The following is a 15,747-nucleotide window of genomic DNA, read 5'->3' as shown; positions in this document are numbered from 1 at the left end:
TAAGGCGAATCTGGCGTGAAGCGCATGCAAGGAACATTCCCGTCGCAATAAATTTTTAACTACGTCGGAGATGAAGTAATTATCACGAAAGGGAAACGAAACAATTATTCGTTTCCACAATAAAGAGGACCCAGAACAGGCCACCCAACACAGATCCATCCTCCATGCCATTTGACGGTAGACTGAAGTAACTATAACAGGACTGCTAACTGGACCCGTGTCCTTAATGAACGATTCCCCTTTAAAAGCAATCTTTGTAGTGAATGAGATGATCTCGGTTACTGGACTGATTCCTTGAGTTTTGCCATTTAGTTCACTATCCACTTTCGCCACCCACTGGTGTAATGATGTAGGCTAGAGTAGCATGCGTCATATAATTAATAAAATATAATTCAATTAACATCACATTCTGAAGGGGTCGCCCCGACGGAAAAATAAACCTAATATCTAAGGGGATGTTTCAGACGTGAATTAATCTTTTAGTTAGACGAAAGAATAGATTCCCTGACAGGGGAGGCGAAGTATGAAAGAGGTACAGTAATCTTACGTGCGGAGATCCGGGAAAACCAGGAACGGGATATGTGACATGGCATCCGGCAAGCGGGGCTGAAATAATTTTATAAAGGATATATATAGATTTATATATAAAGGACCATGAAATCGGAGACTTGACGCCTGACAACTAAAGCTGCGAATACCGGAAACAAGACGCCGGCGCCCATAACTGGCAATGGGACCACGGCAGATCTGAACAAAGTACTGGGATAGTTTAATCCCAGCCTGGTAAAGCCGCAAACTGGACCTCGGTGCGACCTGTCAGCCCTGCTCACCGCTCCGTCTAAATGAGACTCGGAACCAGCTACTTCAGATTCAAGGCGCGATGGGAGGGAACCCATTCAAAGACTATATGCATTTTTAAGTCACTTTTGTACACACAAACTTCATGCATGTGAACTGTAGATTAGGCTATTTCTAAAACTTTTTATCTGGCATCAAATTTAGACTCTTAATCCTAACAGTTTATGCAGGTAAGAAACAGTGTTAATATTCACATGATAAATAATTTTATTTACATTTATTATTTATTCTGCTGGTCTGTTTCCAGAGAGTGGCTCAGTCATTTGGTTCAAGATCTTTCCAATTCTGGGAAAAAGTCGTACTGCATTCCAAGTAGTTGCTTCCATGACCTTCTCTGGTGTGAGGCCCTTCACTTTAGCAATGTATTCACATGAGAGAACAATGTTCTTTGGCTCGTTTCGAACCTGTCGGGAGTGAGAAATCTTGTGAGTTTGAGAACACGAAGGACACTTTGTCATCTGGTTCTGGCTATGATCAGCATTTGAACTGACATGTTTCTCTGGTCCGAGGGCAGGTGAGTCAGTTTCCAGGCAGATGTGCTCCAAGGGTATCTGTTTAATAACCGCGGCCCTCTAAAACCAAGAGGAGAAAAGGCCATTACCCACAAAGTCTAAAACAAAGGATTTAATTATAGGATTACCAAAAGCGTGCACCGTGATGGGCTGCCCCCCCCTCCTGGATTGTTCCCTGCCTCGTGCCCATTGCTTCTGGGATAGGCTCTGGACCCCCCGCGATCCAGTAGGATAAGCGGTGTGGAAAATGGATGGATGGATTACCAAAAGCAAAAAAAAAAAAATCCTGTGCTTATCTTTTAAAAAGCTGAATTAAAAACTGTTCAAAAGCAAAATGTCAAAAACGAATTACAACTGTAGTTAAAAGTTCAGAAAGAATGTGTCTAAGAACATGTATTCAAAGACAAAAGTGAAGCAAGGGATTAAATAGGGCGTACACTTTAAATGTTTGGGTGGAAAAGCTTGTCCAGCATGCTAGATAATCAGGAGGTGCTAAGACGATGGCTGTGAATGTGCAGAAGGACCCGCGACCTGTTCGTTCCTGCAGGCAGCTGGGGGGAAGGAGAAGCAGTAGCCAGCCTTCACACCTTCCATGGCTACCGATGGCCTCCCTGCAAAGTTGTGCAGCAGCGCATGGCCGATACCTGGAGGGACAACAGCCATGAGTTCACATGCTTCTGTTGACATCAGTGTCGCTACGGTGACAGTCTGTCATTATCACATGACCCCCCCTCACCCTGCTCCTTCAAGATCCTTATGGTCTGCCTTGCAGCTGAACGGGAGTGGATGTTCCTGTGAAGATAAAAGAATGATAGACTGCGGTACAGTTTGTCATCTTTATAGTCTGTGAAACTACAACAGAAATTCAATGGATTCTTAATAATATTAGAAGCTGAAAATGCTGGATTGCCGTGGCTGATAGGTGTTACATTTTACAGCGTATATCCATTGGCTTGTGTATGTCCAATTCTGGGTTGCTACAAAAGGTAAATTAAAACCTATATAGAGTAGATCAAGTCTTACTTTTTAGTAGTGTGAATTTGCCTCTGGCATCTTATAATACAAATATAATACTTGACCTACTGGGTCTTTTGGAAAGAATTAAGAATTAACTCTAACAATCATCGTCTTCTTCAAAACTTTGACTAAAAACTCATTCGATTCGTGCCGATTTTTCTAAGCAGATTTAACAAGGCGAGCCAGGTGCAGAGTCCATGTTAGGCTCACACTGGCAAATCCATCTCCTTGGCGATTTCCAGTTGTCTCCTGAAGACTTGCTGCTGCTCCGCACGCTGCTGTGGATAGGGGGCGTACCATGGCGTGAAGTCAAGGCCAATCTGTAATTATTTTAATTCACAATTATTATAACTCAAATCATTAGAAAAAAACACTACTCATGTCTAAAAATACCCCATCGACATAAAACATCCAATTAATTAAATGAGGCTCCTACTGCAGAAGCAGTTACAGCACATACAGCTATTAATGAATCAGTGTGCTTTCCTTCCCCAAGCCTTAATTGGTACTTAAATACTTCACACTTCAATGCTTTTGTCAAAACATTTTGTTATTTCAGTTAAAAAAAAAACAAAAAAAACAGTGTATCACTCCTCTTGTAGTGCATTAGAAAGAAACCTATACCACAGTGTGTGAGGTGCTTTGGATAAAAATGTGATTAAACATGTAATAAATCACGCAAAGATGACAATAGCAACAATGGATAGTCTGCTGTCTTGTACATACCTCTCCAATGGCCACAATGTCATCTTTGTACTTTTGAAATAAAGGCAAAGCACACTCCAAGTCCTAAAATGAACATTTTTTAAAATTATTTTCACACCAAGTAATCCTGATAACTAAAAGTAGACTAGTCCTATATTAAAACCAAAATGTGCATTATGTCCGAAAAACACAGCAAACTCCCTGTAGGATTAGGTACCATGTTGCACACTATATAGATAGACAGTGAAATTTAATTCAGGATATTGCTCACTAATTTGTACCTCCCGGCACAAAGTGAGCGAGTGAGATTCTTGCCTGAATCGCCACACTGCGGTGTTCCCGAGAGTCCGAGTGCTGAACGGGGTGAATTCCCAAACATGGCACCAGCAAACCAGGGTAACTATAACAGATGACAAATCACCTCAGTGATGACTATCACTAAATAATTAACTTAAATGCGATACACATGGGGAAGCAGTGTTATTATTTATGCTGCTCCACAAATATTGTCATGAGATACCAGGAAAATAAATTAGTAAGGCTTTGTTAGAAATAGCACTGCAACCGCGTCCAACCCAATTTTATAACTTACTTGAAGTTTTTCCAAAGTTATATTCATTTGTTGTCCATTTTTGGTAATGCTGAGTTCAGAACAGGTGGAAGAGGAGACAAATGTTGGCTAGGGGTCGTGCCCTTTTGTCTCCCCGCGATCTGGGACAGCATGGCCTGAGTGTGCCTTTCCAACCTAACATAATAAATGCTCATCTAGCCAAAGCGTCTGACTTTCCCAGACCTCCACACAATGGGGTCCATGGATCCATGCCTAATGCAGCTCACATTTTGTTTAATGTGTAACATTACCCACCGCTTTTCTCCAAGGGTGCTGTGAAAATGATGGAAACACTAATAGTTTTATTTTTCACCCTGTAGCCAAGCTAGAAAGGTCTGAAGACTCCCCGCTAGGGTTGAAATAGAACGTAAGATCCTTTAAGGGCGGAATTCACCTCGCCTTCCAAATACAGTACACTTCAACACTTTTGTGTTAAACAGTCTATCCCTGATTGACACAGAGGTAATGAACTGTTCCACTGTTTGATATTATTAAAGATGTCATGCTTGCCTGCCTTACACAAAAAGTGTTTATACTACAAGTGAAAATTGGTAGATACAGGCATCTGTGTGATTTATACATTAATTCCACAGAAACGCACAGATACAGAATTAGACATTCTTTAAACTTCAGCAGTCTGCCCCTGAAGATGCATGATCCCTTACGATTTGGACAGCTGGACGGCCTTTTCAAACTCACTGGCCTCCTCTGTCACTGAAATTAGCATCCTTACTCCAGCCTATGCAACACAAACAGAAACACTTCAGTTATTTTTCTTTACAAAGTTGCTTTACTGGCACTGGCACAATAATTAAGAATGTTTTACATCGGTTTTTATGATAACGGCAGCATTTCTGCTAAAGCTACTTTGTACTGAAACAACTAACAATGTGCAGCTTGCCAAGAAAAACTGAAATCTAAACCGTCAAAACATTATGCTGAAATATTACGCTTTCAAGGAGTGATTCATAAGGTTATGCTGTGGCACATGAAACAAAGAGCATATTCAGATTAAAACAAGGGGCTTAAAAGAAACAGCTGACCGACCTCCTCGGCACGCTTAATCACATCATCTCTGTCCTGGGGGGGTAAAAAAAAAAACACACACACACCCACAAGGTTAGAATGCAAAGACCCCACCATATGGCAAGAGCTGTAAAATGAAACACATGCTAGATTACTATGTCATTCCTTTCCCTCCAAATTAGGTTCAGAATGAACCACAAGGAGGTCCACCGATACCACACCATATTTGTCCACAAATTCGGTACCTAGTCTATTTCAGAAACCCCACCTACGGCCACTCCTACCATCAGTATTTGACCGTGGGGCTCCAACCTTTCTAACTTTAACTCTGAATTTTGATGAGAGGCACAATATTTAACCCCCTCAAAGTAGAAGGAGCACACACATCTCACCAGCAAACCAAACGCTGGCTTTCAGCCATGGCACCCAAAAGGTCAACCAGAGCCTCTAGCACCGTCACCTCCATCTTCGATCAGAACAAAATCCAGGAAATGAAGGAGGCCTTCACTGTCATTGACCAGAACCGCGATGGCATCATCAGCAAGGATGACCTGATAGACACCTACGCAGCCATGGGCTGCCTTAATGTCCCAAAGGATGAGCTGGATGCCATGATGAATGAATCCAAGGGGCCTATCAACTTCACAACCTTCCTCACCATGTTTGGGGAGCGACTGAAGGGTTCTGACCCTGAGGATGTCATTACTGCCGCCTTCAAGACGTTGGACCCAGAGGGTAAAGGCACCATCAAGAAGGAATATCTTGAATGCCTGCTCCAAACTCAGTGCAACCGCTTCTCTGATGAGGAGATCAGGAACATGTGGGCTGCCTTCCCACCAGATCTGGGAGGCAATATCGACTACAGAAATATCAGCTACACCATCACCCACGGTGAGGAGAAGGGAGAATGAACACCGGTGCTGACCATTAATGGACTTTCTGCTAACGTTTCAGCTCATTATTAACCTTGGTAACAAGCTGCCCTGCTGTCTTATTTTCTGTTACGGCTTTTGACTTTTTGAACATAATAAATCATATGTTATTACCATCACGTCTTGAATTATAAGAGGAGACCTCATATCCACTACAGAAAACGTCTGTCAGTTACTCTGCATCCCTGATTAGTTTGTACTTACCACCAGAAACTGCCTTGAGATTATGGGAGGTCATTAGGCAGAATGTAACCATTCCGTTACTGCATTAACAAAGTGGTGCGTAACAAAAAAGGAAACACGATGGGAATTACGTTAAGTTTATGCTGTCGTAATGTTCCATGCACTCAAATAAGACAAGCTTTGACAATTTTTCCTGTAGGAAAATGATCTATTACCAGTTTAAGTATAACTCCGTTCAGTTAGCTGTCAATTCCATTGTCCAGTATCTACACTTATGTAACTTTTGCCATGCATTAAACATTCTGGTTGCTTTACCTTCGTAAACTCCGCCGCTGAAATGTGACAGTGGCAGTCGATAAATCCACCATCCATAGTCCACCAGCTAAGGACTTAATTCTTAAAATTGTTTGGTGTTATAAATTGCATGAAACTACAGAATTGCATCTTTAAAATAAAAACATGTTTAATAAAAACAAGTCTAGTATTGACACTAATTAGCAACTTCAGTCCATTAAGAAGAATGCTTATACACAACCACACGGAGACACTGAAAAGTGATCGTTAAATTCACCAAAAACCAGCTTCGAACTACTGCCCCCCCCCCTCGGCTTAGGAAATACACTCCCGAAATGTGAATACTGCCACCTACTGTTGGGAGGCGAAACAGGACTAACATTCGCATTAGTGACTTCTCGGCTGAATTCAGCGTTTTTTATATTAAAAAATGAGGATCATTATTAATCAGTAGAAAACCTTAAAGCATATATATTACTGAAACATGTAAATTTGCGTAAAATATAAACTACTACATTCAATAAGAAGTCAAATCCCGCCTCCTCTAAAACGGCCAATAGGATTTCAGCATCTGACAGATCGTTCACTTCCGGTTTATATTGACGTTTGAAAGGAATGGCGCTCAACATTTGAGTGGGTGAACTGATTATTTTGCGAAGAAATGGAGAAAGAAGATCACAGGATCAAGCTGTCGTCGAAAAAACAAGCATGCGAGCAACTGAGGAAGTATCGTGAACTCTTGAATAAAGTATTAGATGGACAGACGTGCATTTCTGAGGAGGCTAAGCAGCTATTACTGGAGGAATTGATGCGGGTGAGATGGCTTCTATCTTTTTCATTAGGCTTTGGGAAACAGTTAAATATGCGGGGTTTTGGTACTACCAGTAAATAATGATTGTATTTTTTTCCAGAATTTTGAGGCTGGGGTGAAAGATAACATTCTGATTAATGGCGAAACATGGGATGAGGCACCCGATGAGGACGAAGGTATGTTTTCATATATCATATTAATATTAGAATGATCAGGGTGACCTACGCGTTTTGTATAGTGTGACATTTGAGTGTAGAACCTTTATGGCGTTTGTTACATATTGTGTTTTTCTGTGATTTCAGATGATGATTGTAAGAAGTTGGACGACATGCTGGATGAAAACATCCTGGAAACCTCCCTGAGACGCAGCCGGTACCCTAAACAAATTCTCCCTTACGTCGTCCGTGCGCTGAAAGCAGAACGAGAAACTATGGTATGTTATAGTCTTTACTGACACATTCTGGGGAGGAGAAGCTGGTTTTCTATATTCAGAACAGGGAAGTGGGCAGTCGGCTTGAACATAAGGGCTGTAGATAACGATTTTGAAGGTATAACGTATGTGGTTGACTTGTTGTCCTCAAATAGCGCAAAAGAACATCTTGTGCAAAAAAACTGAATGTCGTAAAACATGAATTAATTTTATGGGGCTTGCAAATGCCTTGCATCCCTATCACTTTGTCGGGTATTCATTTCCATCCTTTATTGTTTTTGAAAACCATTTGCACTGCTTTTCCCCTAGAGGGCAGCATTGAGCTAGTTTGTAATATGCCGCGAAGGCTTATTGTTATAACAGTTGAAGTTCTCCCTGTTGTACTTCGCAATCAGATCTTAAAAAAACACCATATTCAGAGTTAGTCAGGTTTTTGATCCTTATTTTACAGGCCTGTTACCAGAGGTGGACATTTCAAGTCCAGAAAGTGAAATGTCCACCTCTGCTGTTACCTGGGTAGTTTCCGGTTTGTTTTAAGTCTGCTCCAGAAGAGGAGCTACCACTAGATGTCTCCCTTAGGACTTTGAAAATGTGTTTTGAAAACTTTGAAAGCTAGGGCTGTAAGTATTGCGATGTGAATTTTTTTGCAATAAATATTATAGATTTATAAGACAAAAAAAGGAAGAAAATTTACCCAAAATAAAATATAGCCAAACAGACCTTGCAGTATAAAGACTGTCAAGCATATTGATGCTGACACAAAACGGTTCTTCCAGATCACTTGCTTTTGTTCAATATCATCTTTATGGAATCCAAAATATTTCCACACACCATCATTAAAGTCTCAGACCTTGCTAAGTTTTGTTTCTTATAAAAGAGTAAACGAGATTTAATGAAACTTATTAATCTCCATCTGGCGATTGTTGTACTTGGTGTGTCATTTTCTGCATTACAACTCAGTTACATGAACCAGTATCAATGTATGTCAGTGCTGTGATCCTACTTTGCATCTCGTGAAATGCTTAATATATTGTCACACACTTAAATGCTTTGGTCTAATTGTATTGTGTAAGGTGCTATATGAGAATGAATTGAATCCATAGATTTTAATGTATTTTCTTTTGGTTTTAGGGTTTGTATGAACAAGCAATAAAGCCGGTAAAGATAATAAAGGATCCCATTCAAGGTAACTTTGGCAGCACACATAATTTTACCCAACCAGCAATGTCAATAGTATAATTATTTTATTTAGATTTCCTATTGAAGTTACAGCGTGACCCGATTTCTTAAATATTTCATGTGCTTTTGTGGTATCTCATGAGGAAGTTGTGGGAAAGCTTTCAGCAAAAATATTGTACACTGAATATAGTTAATCTCATTCATCCCGAGTTACTGGAATACTTTTGTTTTTGAGTTTCGTCTGCTTCCTACTGCCTGGATAACGTCTCATTTGACAGTTGCGACCGGGGCACCTTTGCATAGGAACAAAAGCATCTCAATAGTTCTTCCTTTGAAGGTGATGTCAGCACCCGACCAATGTCTTGTAGATGATTAGATGAAGTGCTTTGGAATCCAAAGAGTAGTACAGCATTTGGGGTTTTGGCTAATGCAGTGTGAAGAGCATCTTCTCAGACACATGGTTTAATGAATCAAATTACAGATATATCTGTCTTATTTTGCATATTACATAACCGATTTGTCTATAACACCTCGTCCAAAACATATTTTATACCATGAACCCCTTTAGATGGCTGTATTGTTACTGATGGGTTTCTGTCTTGTCGCTTTGACTGAGTACAACAAATGAGGAACCTGCTTCCTTGGGAATTCGTTGCATTTCTATTCCATTGCTTTCTGCTCTTTTGTTAGTTTTTCATCTGTCACCTGGCTTCCATTAGCTGCCGCTGTGCAGGTCTCAGACATGGATGCCTGTGGGCTGTAATAGGTGTTAGCTTGACCTTTGGGTTCACTTCTCCTTTGTGGAAAGGGACATCCCCGCCCATCTCTTTCGTTTAAGGATATATGCAGAGTAATTTAGGTACGGGCGGCCAGAGCGAGTTCATGGGCTCTCTGCCATTTCCCTATTTGAGGTCTTCTTGGTCACTGGCCTCGGCTGAAAAACCACTATCTTACCTGTTGCCTTTCGGAGCTGTGTGGATGGACACCACAACTTCTCATGTTCTCAAGCTCTGAAATTCCCCACACTGTGTTTACTTTGTGGCATGTAATGCTCTTTTCAATGTTTTTTTTTTTTTCCCTCTTTTTCCCGCCCCCCCCTCGTCCAGGGAGCACTGTGAGCAGTTTGTCAGAGGCTGTGCCCAAGACGGTCAGGCAGGCTGCTGCCGTGATGAAGGTGATCTTCCCATCTCCATTTGTTTGTAGAAGCACGCAGTTTCTCTGATTGGCTTACCACTGCTTTCACTTCACCATTGCAGGGTCTTATGTCCTAACTATCTGTAGTTGTATATTGCTACTTGGCATTAAAACTACCCACCTGGTTTGTTTTACATAAATGATACATTGGGCTGTTCCCTTTATTTTAGAATGATATAATTCTCTGTATTTTGGTTACCTAATGAAACAACAATTTGAATCATCTCCCATTAGCCAATGTTTAATCCCATTCTTACAAGAATAACTAGGGTTTTCATACAAGATAATATTGAGTTTGGGTTTCAGGGAATATTTGTGGTTCTGTATGAATGAGGGCAGTTTTGTTCGTTTGGTTTCTGTTTTTTTTCCTCTGTTTTAGAGTAACTGTTCAATCAGTAAGACTCTGCTGTGGTTTTGCCGTAATTGCAAACGCTCTATTCTCTTGCTGTGTCCAGTCCCTTCAAACTGTCCAGCAGCACGCAGAGGGTCTCCGCCAGGTAATGGCTACGCAGACTACTGCTCAGACCTTGGAGCTTCACCAGGAGGTGTTCGGCAAGCTCCCAGGGGTTGAGCAGTCACGTGACGGCAGAAAACGACCCCTCAAGAGGAGCGCGGTTGAGATGGAGATGAACAGCATCTACGTTCTGAACCCAAAGAGAGAAAATACAAGTGAAGATCCACAATGAACCCTTCACCACGGGGCTGCTTGTAATGTTACTTATTACCTGTTGCTTTATCAGAAAAAATGCCCCATGCCCTTTGTAATGAGTATGAAATTAAGGCAAGGTTGGCCCAAATGAGGAAGAAACCACATAAGCAAATTGTGAAGCTCGACAAGTCTTTCAAATTGCTGTGATGGTATTGGGTTAAATAACTTTGTGGGTGTACGGTTGCATTCTTTAAAAATGACAAAAAATCACGTCTTTATTTGGATCAGATTTAAGGGGGAAAAAAACTGGTTCTGAGCACAAAGTTTTAGGTCCAGACGAGACGCAAGCAGACTGACGTCATCAAGTTCTTTGCGTAAGCTGTCATTAAATAGTTCGCCAGGCATATTTGGAAAGTATTTAATTATGCTACTTTAATGTTTAACCTGTGTTGCCATTTAAGACATTTCTCATCACATGCATAGAAGAGATCACATGAACTTCTCGCCCTAATGTCTTGTATAAGGTTTTTTTTTATTAAAAAAAAAAAAAAATTACAAACCTCGGTGAAGACATTGTCGGGACTTACTGGAAATGAGGTTTTCATTAAACGTAGGCCAAATTTAAAAACCTCCCAAAACGGTAGACAGCACGGCCAGACATTGCAGAAATGCACAAACATGTGACTTAAAAGAACGCTGTTGACCATTTCAAGAAAGAAGTAACTCCACTCTAAAAAGTGAAACTGGCCTTGGGGAGGATGCATCGATTGCATCATCGAGACTGCTGAGAGATAGCGCCATGAAGTATCCATCATTTAAAGCTCAGCATGGAAAACGTTTATACGAGATGCAGTTAGGTGTCAGTCTGTGCTGCGTGAGGCATGTCGGCTGCCGGTCTTTCGGGCGCTTTCCTGCACAGGAGCGCCGACCTGCATATGCTTCCAAGATCTGAGGTGAGATGGCTGTAGCGCAAATGAAAGCAATAAAAAAATTCTTCACTGGAATTATTGCTTTGCGTGTTGTGCTTCGTGGAATTTGAATATGATTCAAGCGCTTTTGTTTACTCGTGCAAAAATTCTTTGGAAAGCGCACCAGTTAAGCCACTCTCAGTACGAGGAACAACTAATAGTGTACTAATAATAGATGATACACAGACAAAAGATGTTGGTGCGCAAAGACGCGATGAAAGACTGTAGTATACTCTAAATATGTGTTGCTATGTTCTACTGACAATACTAAGTATTTTTAATAGTAATAATAATGTTTTGTTAAATTACGCAGTTTGATATTTTTATTTCTTTAACTTAGTTACTTTCCGTTTCTAAAATGCGAATTTGAATTTCACCGTATTACGCAGGACGACTATCCCTAGTATGAATTGTGTCCAATCGTCTTCCCATCTATAACGTTAATTAAACGTAAATGAAGCCCTGTGCTCAGGTGAGACCTAGATTATCTTTAAAGTATGTTTACCTATACATGTATTATAACTGAAACTTTTTTTTTCAGGTAGGAATTCATTTAACTGTATTTAGTATCGTATTCAATTTGTATTTAAAATAGGCCCGTATAATGAAAGGAACTTGACTTAATCAGCCTGTCAGCATTTTGGGCGTTAGATTCTGAGTTTGCAGTGCCCCTCTTCCTGCCTTTAACTTTAGTTTAAAATGGGTCTATTTATCGATGTCTTAAATGAGGAGGACGACGATGATGGCCGAAGGCAGAAGAGGCGAGAGAAGAACAGGGCAGCGGCACAGAGAAGTCGCAAGAAACAGACACAGCGAGCTGACAGGCTGCACGAGGTACATCTGCAGAGTCGCTGTCTTCTGCGCACACTCGGTTCAGTCGTCCCCTTCCTTTTTTTCAAACACCGAGAACCAGCACTACGCAATTAACAAGTAAGAAATTGCAAAACAGGTGGTTACCTCTTGCCTCACACCTCTCAGACCAGAGTTTGAATCTCCACCAGGGTTCTGTGCGTGGAGCTTGCATGTTCTCCCTGTGTCATCCTGGGGTTTCTTCCAGGTTCTGAGGCTGAATGACAAGGGCACCTAAGAAGTTTGTAACGTGATTGGTCTGGGTTGCTTTCCTGGGGCCCAAAATCTATAGGGGCCCCTGATCATACTGTTTCGTGTCCCTCTTGCAGGAGTATAAATGTCTGGAGCAGGAGAACCTCTCGCTGATGAAGGAGGTGCAGACTCTCTCGGAGGAGCAGAGGCGTCTGACAGAGGCTCTGAAAGCGCACGAACCCCTCTGTCTCATCATGCACTGCTCTGCTGGCCTGATGTCACATGCGAGGCTGGAGCTCCTCGCTGGGGGTCTCCCCAGGTAGAACGGCAGTCATGGTCAGGGCGAACTCAAGCGCTTCTCACACCTTATGTGCAGGTCAGGAATCGACAAGCCCTGGACTCAGTCCCTAGGCAAACCGTCGGAGATTGGGAAGAACTCCCAAAGGCTGAAGGAGCATGTCGTTTTCCAGTGGGACGTGCTACGTTTGGGCTGAGCTGTGTTCACTGGAAGCAACTTCTTTGCCTCTTGCATCCATCTGTACATCCTCATCTGTCCTTATGGTCTTGTGATTCATGACATGTGCAGACCCACCTGATGTCCAGTTTTATTATCTTTATCCATAATTATCTGTATGTACAGATGCTCCTCTACTTACGAAATTTCAACTTACGAACTTTCAGACATACGAACGAAAAGGACTGTAAATCCAAATTGTGTTCCTTGGGCTAATTTTCTCTAATTCCACCTAGTACGACTTCTGGCCGCTACTCCCGCATAGCATGAGTACTCCCAGCATCCTAGTTCTTTGTACTTGCGTATACCCTTAAATGATGTTGAATAATGACTTACGAACATTTCAAGTTACGAACAGCTTTTCGAAACGTAATTCATTCGTAAGTAGAGGAGCGTTTCTGTTAGTGAATGTTATAATCTGCATTACTTGAATGTAACACGACACCTTTTGTGGAGTAAGCTGTTCTGTACTTTTTATGGGAGTTTTTCTCTTTTATATAACAAATAAAATAATCGGTGGCTTCGTTGGAATTGCAGTATTTAATAAGCCGCTGTCCTTGATTTTATATATAGCTATTTGTATATTTCTTAAGAACTGGTTGAACTCCCCACATAAACATTTTTTGGGTTTAAAATGCATTTATGTTTGTTACCAACCACAGTATGAAATCCATCCATCTGTATTCTGTCGCATTTTTTCTGCATCACGCTGAATTGCATCCCATCCAAGTAGGACAGGGCTCAAGGCAGGGGACAGCCTGGATGGGATGCTAGTCAGTCGCAGGGCAGACACTGTGCGCACACACACACACATACACACACACACACACACACACACACAGATTAGGTACCTATATGTTTGTGGGGACTCTCCATTAATTTCTATGGGCATAGCCCTAATCCCAACAATGACGATCTTAACCCCCATTCAGCCCTACCCTAAACCATAAGTAACCAAACAAAATACAAGACTTTCGGCATTTTTAGTTTTTTTATTGCATTCACAGACTCTTATATAATTGAGTTTCCCCTTGTGGGGACTAGAAAAATGTTCCCGCAGGGTCAAAATAACAGTTTTTTTATCACATTGTGGGGACATTTGGTTCCCACAATGTAATATATACATGGCTACACACACACACACAAAACAGCGAGTTGCATAACAAATGACGGTATAGTTAATATTAATGAATGGCCGACATTAGCTAAGGAACTGGCCCATGGATGACCACCTCTGACTCATACCTTCGTGAATAAGGTTCACACTCTGGCTCTCAGTATGGAGCTGGTATGTTCTACCATGTTGGTGTCGCTGTCTTCTGGTAGGTAGTTTTCTATCCAGGGACATTAGGGCTGCATACAATGCGATACAACAACATTGTATATAAACATCTTTTTTTTTCTAGACAGTAGATGAATGGGAAGTGTTTCTTTTTTTTTGCGGAAAGCAAAAGTACAAACGAAAAACTAGCACTCCGCTTCCTGCCGAATGATTTTCTAGGCCTACGTTCGGCCACAAGGTTATATGACCCACCATCGACGCTGAAAAGCAATCAGATGGGCTAATAATTCTCCTAAATGCTATGACTGCAGTTCTGAGATCCACATGTCAATTAACCAGCCAGCTAGTGCTTACTTGGGTCCTGTTCACGTTCGGTGCTGCCAGGGTCTTTCCAGATGCTAGTGCTCGTAAAAACACTCCAGCACCTGCAGCAAGACTGGCGACAGGATTCTTTTGCTCCATGTGACTGTTGTTTGGATACAGAACTTTACTGAACGTTGACTGTACACTCTGGGGTGTCGCACTTCCGCAAACAGGCACGAAGGCTGCAGTCTGGACATTTTTGGAGCACAACATTAGCACTTCCCCTTTTCTATTCCAGCTTTCCCTTCTCACTTTGACTTCAGATGCGTACTGCCTCAGAGAATGCACTCGTCACCCTGATGACTTCCAGTTCTTGCATTTTATGGTTTATGGCATCTTGGGGGGGGGGGGGGGGGGTTCTGTTTCAAATCTGATGTAGCCAAAGTTCATCCAGAAGAACTTTGTATAACCTACTGCTGGTGTTTGTGTGCATGATTGCAAAAAACAACACAGGGGTGAACTTTGAAACTGGGTTTCACATCAGTGCATTAGTTTCTCGTGTCTCATTTGATGTTTGCTAAAAATATGCGGTTTGTTAGTACATGTGGGTTTGCAGGCAGATGCACGTACACGACGTGTAATTTGTAATTTACTGTTGTGCAATCCGGTTCCCCATTTGTCCTGTTTGATCTCCGTTAACCTGACAGTGGAAGATGACTGTCTTCCTAAGGCGACACAAACAATCCAAAAGCACGTGAACTGGTGTCTTTACAGTGCACAGCGAGTGTGTGACCTTTAATGTTCTGGCATCCGGTGTCAGGGTGGGTGACCCCACCCTGCGCTTCTGAGAAATAAGCATTGGGGTCAATACCATCTTTATCCTGGTTAAGCGGTTATGAAACACCCAATAATCCATCCATCCATTTTCCAAACCGCTTATCCTACTGGGTCGCGGGAGGTCCGGAGCCTATCCCGGAAGCAATGGGCACGAGGCAGGGAACAACCAAGGATGGGGGTCCAGCCCATCACAGGGCACAGTCACACACCAGTCACTCACACATGCACTCCTATATATATCTGTGTGTTTCTGTGTATGTGTGTGTGTATATATATATATTACAGTTTTTCTTGATTGCTTTGGAGCGTTTCTCAAATGACAATTAACATTTACAAAACAGCGAGTGTGATACTCATGCCATAATGTCACTTCTGCACAGCAGAACGTCATTTCTCATTGCT

At 41.8% G+C, this 15,747-nt stretch overlaps 4 protein-coding genes across 7 annotated transcripts; 3 read left to right on the top strand and 1 right to left on the bottom strand.

The window, feature by feature from the left end:
* Nucleotides 1-1,041: 1,041 nt before the first annotated feature.
* Nucleotides 1,042-6,457, bottom strand: tatdn3 (TatD DNase domain containing 3). 3 transcript variants are annotated; one of them, XM_048985527.1, is made up of 10 exons: nt 6,159-6,457; nt 4,750-4,782; nt 4,368-4,441; nt 3,408-3,492; nt 3,114-3,176; nt 2,598-2,707; nt 2,107-2,162; nt 1,902-2,014; nt 1,350-1,430; nt 1,042-1,262 (listed from the first exon to the last, which is right to left on the bottom strand). In XM_048985527.1, the coding sequence occupies exons 1-10, from the start codon at nt 6,213-6,215 to the stop codon at nt 1,083-1,085; spliced, it is 852 nt and encodes a 283-aa protein (XP_048841484.1). In that variant the 5' UTR covers nt 6,216-6,457; the 3' UTR covers nt 1,042-1,082. The 3 variants fall into 3 exon arrangements, with proteins under 3 accessions (XP_048841484.1, XP_048841485.1, XP_048841486.1); XM_048985528.1 differs by lacking the exon at nt 4,750-4,782; XM_048985529.1 differs by lacking the exons at nt 4,368-4,441; nt 4,750-4,782.
* Nucleotides 4,829-5,776, top strand: LOC125714689 (myosin regulatory light chain 2, skeletal muscle isoform-like). Its single transcript, XM_048985531.1, has one exon. The coding sequence runs from the start codon at nt 5,067-5,069 to the stop codon at nt 5,637-5,639; it is 573 nt and encodes a 190-aa protein (XP_048841488.1). The 5' UTR covers nt 4,829-5,066; the 3' UTR covers nt 5,640-5,776.
* Nucleotides 6,458-6,703: 246 nt separating the features above from the next.
* On the top strand, nt 6,704-10,959 carry nsl1 (NSL1 component of MIS12 kinetochore complex). The gene is made up of 6 exons (XM_048985530.1): nt 6,704-6,951; nt 7,049-7,124; nt 7,251-7,381; nt 8,510-8,564; nt 9,664-9,731; nt 10,207-10,959. Exons 1-6 carry the CDS (start codon nt 6,799-6,801, stop codon nt 10,435-10,437), a joined length of 714 nt encoding a protein of 237 aa, XP_048841487.1. The 5' UTR covers nt 6,704-6,798; the 3' UTR covers nt 10,438-10,959.
* Nucleotides 10,960-11,098: 139 nt separating this feature from the next.
* Nucleotides 11,099-13,454, top strand: batf3 (basic leucine zipper transcription factor, ATF-like 3). Of its 2 annotated transcripts, none has more exons than XM_048985534.1 (3): nt 11,099-11,353; nt 12,101-12,202; nt 12,547-13,454. In XM_048985534.1, the coding sequence occupies exons 1-3, from the start codon at nt 11,282-11,284 to the stop codon at nt 12,730-12,732; spliced, it is 360 nt and encodes a 119-aa protein (XP_048841491.1). In that variant the 5' UTR covers nt 11,099-11,281; the 3' UTR covers nt 12,733-13,454. The 2 variants fall into 2 exon arrangements, with proteins under 2 accessions (XP_048841491.1, XP_048841490.1); XM_048985533.1 differs by having other exon boundaries at nt 12,098-12,202.
* The last annotated feature ends 2,293 nt before the right edge of the window (nt 13,455-15,747 follow it).

Source organism: Brienomyrus brachyistius, chromosome 19 (assembly GCF_023856365.1).
Source record: "Brienomyrus brachyistius isolate T26 chromosome 19, BBRACH_0.4, whole genome shotgun sequence".
Classification (NCBI taxonomy): domain Eukaryota; kingdom Metazoa; phylum Chordata; class Actinopteri; order Osteoglossiformes; family Mormyridae; genus Brienomyrus; species Brienomyrus brachyistius.
Note: the sequence above shows the minus strand (reverse complement) of the source record. Positions and strands in the feature narration are given on the sequence as shown.

Bases quoted from the DNA above. Each gene is read 5' to 3' on its own strand.
- tatdn3 (XM_048985527.1), bottom strand. From the start codon at position 6,215: ATGGATGGTGGATTTATCGACTGCCACTGTCACATTTCAGCGGCGGAG. The intron at 4,783-6,158 runs GTAAAGCAACCA...TTACCCCCCCAG, and splicing joins CAGCGGCGGAGTTTACGAAG to GACAGAGATGATGTGATTAA. The intron at 4,442-4,749 runs GTCGGTCAGCTG...TGTGTTGCATAG, and splicing joins TGATTAAGCGTGCCGAGGAG to GCTGGAGTAAGGATGCTAAT.
- nsl1 (XM_048985530.1), top strand. From the start codon at position 6,799: ATGGAGAAAGAAGATCACAGGATCAAGCTGTCGTCGAAAAAACAAGCA. The intron at 7,382-8,509 runs GTATGTTATAGT...TTTTGGTTTTAG, and splicing joins AAGCAGAACGAGAAACTATG to GGTTTGTATGAACAAGCAAT. The intron at 8,565-9,663 runs GTAACTTTGGCA...CCCCTCGTCCAG, and splicing joins AATAAAGGATCCCATTCAAG to GGAGCACTGTGAGCAGTTTG.
- LOC125714689 (XM_048985531.1), top strand. From the start codon at position 5,067: ATGAGAGGCACAATATTTAACCCCCTCAAAGTAGAAGGAGCACACACA.
- batf3 (XM_048985533.1), top strand. From the start codon at position 11,282: ATGTCGGCTGCCGGTCTTTCGGGCGCTTTCCTGCACAGGAGCGCCGAC. The intron at 11,354-12,097 runs GTGAGATGGCTG...GTCTTAAATGAG, and splicing joins ATATGCTTCCAAGATCTGAG to GAGGACGACGATGATGGCCG. The intron at 12,203-12,546 runs GTACATCTGCAG...TCCCTCTTGCAG, and splicing joins GAGCTGACAGGCTGCACGAG to GAGTATAAATGTCTGGAGCA.